The sequence below is a fragment of the Colletes gigas genome, unplaced genomic scaffold (assembly GCF_013123115.1).
Source record: "Colletes gigas isolate AHSC1104 unplaced genomic scaffold, ASM1312311v1 Colletes_gigas_Sc00019, whole genome shotgun sequence".
NCBI lineage: Eukaryota > Metazoa > Arthropoda > Insecta > Hymenoptera > Colletidae > Colletes > Colletes gigas.
Genome location: NW_025106648.1, coordinates 127637 through 135631, shown reverse-complemented (window position 1 = coordinate 135631; position 7995 = coordinate 127637). Strand labels below are relative to the sequence as shown.

General features: G+C 39.4%; 1 protein-coding gene across 1 annotated transcript; it reads right to left on the bottom strand.

Moving 5' to 3' along the window:
* Positions 1–5042: 5042 nt before the first annotated feature.
* On the bottom strand, positions 5043–7308 carry LOC122400613 (proline-rich protein 4). Its single transcript, XM_043402146.1, has 2 exons — positions 7297–7308; positions 5043–6116 (listed from the first exon to the last, which is right to left on the bottom strand). The coding sequence occupies exons 1-2, from the start codon at positions 7306–7308 to the stop codon at positions 5043–5045; spliced, it is 1086 nt and encodes a 361-aa protein (XP_043258081.1).
* Positions 7309–7995: the final 687 nt, after the last annotated feature.

Sequence of the window (7995 nt, the reverse complement as noted above, 5' to 3'; positions counted from 1 at the left end):
ATTACGTTAAGAATATTAAATGTAGAATTATAATCCTCGTGATTTTTTCTTTTCTCTAAGAATGTTTAATCTTTTTTTTTTTGAAATACGTCGCGCAAGTTTATTATCGATAGAAGAAAAGAGCAAAGCGAGCGATTCAAGTAAGTAAAGAGCAGGTTTCTATCGATTAATTCAAGAAATGTAAAGTTTGAACGATAGCGTAGCAATAAAAGTAAAGGACGAAGGAACTTTCCTTTTATTACCGAAGCGCCAATAGAAAACCGGAAGAACACGCGATCCCGATGCAGGAAGGAGTCGTTGCTACGTACACAGTCATAATTCACGCATGGCGGAATCGTCGTGATTTTTTTCACTTTCACAACACCGACCGTTCGCTTCTCTAGTAATACGAGGCGCGTGTACACTTTCGTATTTCGTCGCGGTTATGTATCGTTGTAATTTGTAGTTCCCGTATCGCATAACTTTTTACATAACCGTGAAAGAACAATGATTGACATCGCTCTTAATATAACGGCGTAATAAAGTTATTTAAGACGGCCTTATTAGTCGATCATTTTTCTCGGATGGGAAGATGGCCGCTGTTTACGTCACACTCTCTTAATCTACCTTATATTCCTAGCCTTGTAACGATTTTCAACCCGTTGCATTTGTTTTTGCAATAATTTAACTTCTGTGTAGTTTATTTTGTAATTAGTGACTCGTATGTATGCGTCTACAGTCTGAATAAATACGAACTAGAAATTTAAAAGAGATATCGAAATTAAAATGTGAGATTTAAAGATTAAAGCAAGATGACATAATTGAAACGCAAATAAAATATAAAAAAACGCGGGGGGAATCGATAATGAATGTATTAACTCGTAAGATTGATTAAATATAATCGAGAGAAACTGTTGAACTTTTTTATCTGACGATGATCAGCTAAAATAAAATAATTAATTTGTTTCTCAAGTGTACTGAATAATTATTAATTTAAATAAAAATTATAATGTTATTAAAAGACATAGGAAGTGTTAATAACATTTGAAATACTTTCGTTCTAAACGTGAAAATTGTAAATAGGACTAAAGTTACACACAATGCTGTCATTTGTATTGAGATTGCTCAAAGTAGAATAGGATTGTTATAATCAGCCCCAAGGTATAATATTCATGAAATGAGATATAGGTTTCATATAAAAAGTCAGAACAGTTTGACTAATTTTACATTTTTTCTCAAATATATTTGGAATTCAAAATGGCTTCTATAAAATATTTTGAAATCTCATAAAATCTCAAAGTGCAATTAAGATTGTTGAATGTAAAATAAGATAGCTGTAATCAAAGGTAAGTAAAATGTAATCTGATTACACATGCAACCATACGATTACAATTAATCACTGTAATTTTACTATAATTACGCGGTAATTACACGATAATTAGAAAGTTATTACGCGCTTTAAAGATTTACGATTATGATTAAACCACAATAATAGATAGTAATTACAGTAATGGGTGTAATGAAATTGCGCTCTGCTCAATTCTACTTGTAACGAGATCGCTATCTATTTTTGAAACGAAAATCGTCAAAATGAGAATAGCTTACACGTAAAAAGTTGGAACAGTTTCTACGACTAAATAAAACATGACTAACCTTCCATTTTATAGTTTTACGTGACTGTTTTTTTGGAATATACCAGAAGCATAAAAAGAAATCTCAAGAATATTCTGAGAAAAATTATTCTGGACGTATCAATTATATTGAAACGATTATTATAATATCGAAAATAGTTTTCACATAAAATATGCTAAAATAACAGATCACTAAAATAGTCTAAACATTTTAGTTCTAGCCATTGAAATTATAAACAAAGCAAAACTTTGTTCTAACGCGTAAATTATATGGAGATTACTGATAGTAGTATAAGAACGTTTTAGTCAGCCCTCGACGTATAAAGTTATTTCCTAAGACTCTGCATTTTTTTCATAAAGTAAAATATATTCAAGAAAACATGTCCACGTAAAATATTCATTATTCACATACTGGCCATCGTTAATATAATATTTTTATCTCTTTCATAGAAATCAATTTATTTCCAAGAACTTAATTTGAAATATATAAAAGTCGTTGAAGTTGTTAACTTTTAATAAATGATGTTGCTACAACAGCTCAGTCAAATTGAGTAGTTTTGTATTACGAATAATCAGAAATGATTTCTCCAATAAAAGGTTAGAATAATTTCTACGAGCATACGGAAATTAATCTTTGACCTTTTCCTGGGCCGTTCGAGAATCTCAAAAATGGCGCTCCGGTGCCATGGAAAAGGACGCCGTTAAATTCAAACGAGTCTACTCGCTGTTTCTAGATACGCGCACGTGAATCGAAGTAAGAAGGTTCGTTCGTGCAGTAGCGGAGAAAGTAATGGCTTTCTTGAACGCGTATCCGAGATTCTTAATTGCAATCGTGAAACGATTAAGATTCGTTCATGTTCGAAAGTACTCCCGGAAGCAATACCCAGGATACAAAGTCGAATATTCGCCCGCTATTTTTCCTGATGATTCTGAATAATTTTCCGGTATCGTGCAATTATAAATATCAAAAGTTGAAGGTTTCCTACCCTTGTCTCCGGCGATATTATATTTTTCTCGTTTTCCCTCACCCTTGTCTCTCCCTCTCTGTCATCGCGTAACTTTTTCTGTTTCTTTCGTCGCTTTTCTTTCTTTACTTCGTTCCGTCGCGTTGGTCAGCAGCGCGAAAAGGGAGAGCAATTTTGTAAAAGTGAAACTCGCGCGAGGACGAGATTTCCGGCAGATTCGACGCCGTCGTGAAAGCGTCGGAACGTAAACGCGTTCGCACGGAATTTTTAGGCGCGACTGGCTTTTCCTATTACGTGTCGCGGAAAATCAGTAATAAGACGATAATTCCACGCTTCGACGTAGCAAAATAATAGTACCAACAGAAGAATTTTACTAGCTCTCATGAATCGTTTTTGCAGAGAATTCTTTTATTACATATTAAATGGTGTCATGGGGTATTTTCTACTTAAATTCTCTTACAGATGTTAATCGGAGGTTTCAAAGTGTCAATCGTCTTTTATTATTTCAGATCAAATGGATGTTTTCTGTACTTTTAGCACTTTTTGTGAAACTGTAGAAACCACAAAATTTCTTTCTAAGAGCTTCCGTATTTATTTCTGTAATACGATTATCGTCGTAACCTATTTGCTTTCAAATTATACTGCAATATTCTAAGAATATTATGATCTATTTAATTTCAAAGATATCTCTAATTCACTAACGCTAGAATTTATTTGCTTATTTACCGATTTTATTCGTCATATTAAAAAACAAAAGCAGACTATAAGCATCAGAAATATTGTGTTCTACGATACAACCTAATCCTATTATTTATTACAAATTTCAATTTTGTTCAACGATTATAAGATTTCTATTAGTTTCTCGACATTTCTATCTGAAAAAGAATTTTACCATTTTTGTATTCGATAAAATGGTCCTGTTGAAGGGGTTGAAAAAGTTCCATATTTACCCTTAACATTACTCACCCTTAAGATTATATTGGACCATACGAATTATCATTTTATTATTGATTCACCAGTTCGAGAAGACGGGAGACTTCGTTTCAGGATTGATCAGTATTTATTAAAAATCTTTGATACAAAAGGAGACTCTACTTCGCTCGGATATCTTAACTTAAATTAGGTACAAGTGTTCTCGTGCCGCAGCCAGATCGTAATCCCGCGGCGGCGCTTATTATACATCGGCTAACTTACGCGCGCGAAGCTCGCTCAAACGCCGATAATAGTTTTCTTTGGAACAGCAAGATAGACGCGACGCGCACAGTTTTAAAATAAAAGCGTAACTATCGTACAAAAGCATACTTTCTGCGAGTAATATGTTAAGCTCTTTCAAAATATTTCCATAATTCGCGAACGATATTATCCCTCGTAAACGTTAGAACCCATGAACGAAATTCAATTTCGCTACCGAACAAACACCTTGCCAACGGAATTCGGTGATAGGATTGCAGGAAAGTGAAATCTTAGAAGCGAGCAATTTTCAATTTTCGACTCCAACTGTCTCTTAAAGCCCAAATTATTCGTAACTGTCGCGCATACTTGTTACAGGAACGAAGAAAGATCGGTCCAGAAAGGAGTTGCAAGTGGTATTGGGTCAGTATGAGTCAGCCTTCGTGTACTCAACACTGTCCACATTCTTTTAACACCGATTTTTCTTTGTCCCTTCAGTACAGTTACGTTCCTCGAGTTACGTAGGAGGACATATACTCGACGATAACGACGACCCTCTTCCCTCAAGTTCTAGGTTTAAGGTGCTCCTGGCATTTTCAGCGAAACAATGATACATATACCGGGGAATTTCAAGATATAGTTCCTGGATGGAAATCAGATTCGGTGATCAGAATTTTTGAAGTAGTTGTTTCACGATTACTGCGATGTAATCGATTTATCTCACCTTCGTGAACATGTCTCGGGTGCGATGCTCGTAGCTTTGTATACTTTAATCGAAGGTGTTTCCCCCGAGTGCAGGCACGATTCCCACCAGCACTTAAGGAACGCTCAGGCTCGAAAAAATATTGCAAAATTCTGTTGGACGCTGGCGTTGGCGCCGGAGTGGTCGTTCCGCGCTCGCCGCGCCTAAAAATCGAGCGTTCCTCGACCATCCAAGTGGGAATCCCATCGCGTCCGTACCACTCAAACGTCCACAGAGACGACGAGACTTTCATAATAATAAATAGCGTTTGGTTTTGTAAAATCTTTCAAATTCTCCTGGTAAAAACCTTAACGGTCAACGTGTTAAGCAGCCCATACACACAGAATTTACCGAAGCCTCGACCGCGTCGTTCGATCGATCCTCTCTTCGGTCCTTTTCGCGAGGATCGATCGAACCCACGAACAACGTTCCAGCAAACCCGCGATTATGTATGAGACGTTTAACAGTTCTTCGAGAACAGACATCGCCAGGGATCCAGCAAGCGCGCGTATGAGGCTTCAACGACGAAGGGACCGATCGCTGGTGTCGGGGGAATCAACGGTGATGCGAGAGGTAACCACCGCCGTCCCCGAGGCTAGAGAACCCTTCGTAGCCGCCCCCGCCGCCGCCTCCGTGCTCTTCGTGGATGTGCACGGGCACTGGGACCTTGACAGGAACAGGGACCTCCTTCTCGACCGGGTAGGGCACCTCCTTCTCGACGATGTAGGGCTTGTCTACGGGCACCTTGACTGGATAAGGCACGGGTTTATGGATCGTTACAGGCACAGGTTTGTGAACGGCGTAAGGCTGAGGAATTGGAACCTTGACGTGGACGGGGTACGGTTTCTCGACAGGGATGGGGTACGGTTTGTCAACGGGAACCTTAACTTCGTAGGGTACTGGCTTGTCGATTGGCACGGGGTACGGTTTCTCGACGGTGACCGGGTACGGTTTAGGCACGCTGACCGGGTAAGGCTTGTCGACGGGGACCTTGACCTCGTAGGGCACGGGCTTCTCGACCGGGTAGGGTTGAGGCACCGGGATCTTCACCTTCACCGGGAAAGGCACGTGTTTTTCGACGGTGTACGGCTGAGGCACGCCCACCTTCACTGGCACCGGGACATGCTTCTCGACGGTGTACGGCTGGGGCACCAACACCTTCACCTCGTACGGCTTGTCCACGGGAACCTTGACTTCGTAAGGCACCTTCCTCTCGACAGTGTACGGCTGGGGCACGTGCACCGGCACCTTCACGAACACCTTCACCGGGTAGGGGACGTGTTTCTCGACGGTGTACGGCTGTGGCACGCCGACCTTCACCTCGTACGGTACGTGCTTCTCCACCAAGTAGGGCACGTGTTTCGTGACCTCGTACGGAACCGGCACCTTCTTCACCAACGTAACTGTTTTCACGTGTTCCTGGTGATCGTAGCTCGAGCCACCGCCGCCGCCCAGGTCGCCGCCGCCACCCAAGTCGCCGCCGCCGCCCAGGTCGCCGTAGCTACCGTGCAGACCCCGTTTCTCGGTCTTCTTCTCCGTGGACTCGGCCACCGAGTCCTTCTCCGCTTCCGATTTCTTCGGCTCCTCCGCGCAGCTCGCTAGCGCGACCAGTGCCACCAGGATGGCGATCTGACGGAGAAAGTCGCGTTATTAATATCGTTTAGAACTATCGCGACACTAGGTCTACTCCTCGAGACATACGAAGTATTCGGTTCTCGTTCGTCTTATTGAAAATCTATTAACGCGACTTTCGATTCACTTGGACTCTTTCGCTGTTTTATTTTTATTTGTATTTTTATTTGATTTAGTGGGTCGTTGTTTTACGAGATTAATTCATAGTTCTCAATTTATTTTTTTAATAGATCTCTATATAAATATGTTATTTGGATACCGTGTGGTCACTCATATAAAAAGTATGTGGCGTTACGCAATTCAGCAAATGACCAAGTTGTTGGAGAGTGAATATAATAAATATGATAGCAACAGCAATTTTTTAGTGGCTTCTTAGAAATTTTTGTTGAATTTTCAATCAGTTTAAATCCATATTTTTAGCTCTACAAAAGTATTAATTCTTTGTACTCCGATAATATTAATATGAACTAGTAAAATATCAATTGCAATTTTGTGATGTGACTTCTAAAAATAAAAAAAATATTCTATTCTCCGCGAAAATGTATAAATACCTATAATTTCAATTTTATTCATATATTTCCCAAATTCAATTTGTGTTATCATAAATGAAATTTGAATTGAATGTTTGTTGCTATGGCGGTACCAAAGGAGTGCAAAGGGTTAATAATTAAGTATAGAAGTTACGGTGAATCCACTGGAGGCCTTAAAAAATACTGTGTCTCAAGTTCTGAGTGGCACCAAATTTGGAATATATTAGAACTTTCGAAATTCGACGTTTTTTACAATCTTTTTAATCCACTAAACGATACATAAAGAGTCGAATATTACACTCCAAAGTGCAATTGTCGTTTTTGATATTCTTACACGAACAAAATTGAGAATACTCTTGAAACATAGAACCAAAAGTACGGATTCAAATTGAACAAGAATAGAACACCCTTCTCCAGCAAAAATTTCTAAACAATTAAAAAATTCCAGTCCAGAATTTCTGGATTATTCGATTGAATTTGACTCATCCCTGCTCCATAGCCAAGTTCCCTCGAACACTGTGCACAAGTCCACTTAAAATCGCAAGTGAATCGAAAGATCTCGGTTGGAAAAATGCACACCAATCGTGACCGGACGTATTTCGGGAAAGTTTCGCCTTTTATTTTCGCACTAACTGTGTATCGCTTACCTTAATATTCATCGTTGAGTTCGCGTATGTTTTGTGGTGGCGTATAACCACTAACTGAACCGCTTCGTTTTCTAGAGTGAGCCTTATATACTCCGCGGCATAATGGCTCTGTTACTTTCGCTGCACCTCATCGTCCGTATTACACTTGTGCGTCTCGTTTTGCATTTGCAAAAACCGTGCTCGCGCGAGTACCGGGATAAACGTACGCCGGGAAATCGTGCTCTCTGCCGCGTCGCCTCTAATCTACCGCGTACGATCGCGATCCCGTGGAAATTGTTCCATCGGATGCATTTAAGATAACGCCTCGGCACGAGTCGATGCCCCGTCCGGGATATTGTTTCGCTATCAACCACCAATAACCCCCCCTCCCCATATTGAAATTTATCTCAACTTTATTGAATTGTAACATAAATAAATTTGGATATATTCCGTAACTTTTTTCTTCGTTTTATTATCAAACTATAGAATTACATTCGATCGATTATATAATCCCCCATTATCGAAGATTCTTTTATTAGATACTAAATGGCTTTATTAAATATTAAATGGGGTATTTTCTATTCAAATGTCTGCTTGAACTCTCTTACAGATGTTAATTAGAGGTTTCAAAGTGTCAATCGTCTTTTATTATTTTAGATCAAACGAATGTTTTGTGTACTTTTAGCACCAATATCGTTGCCATTTTTGTGAAACTGTAGG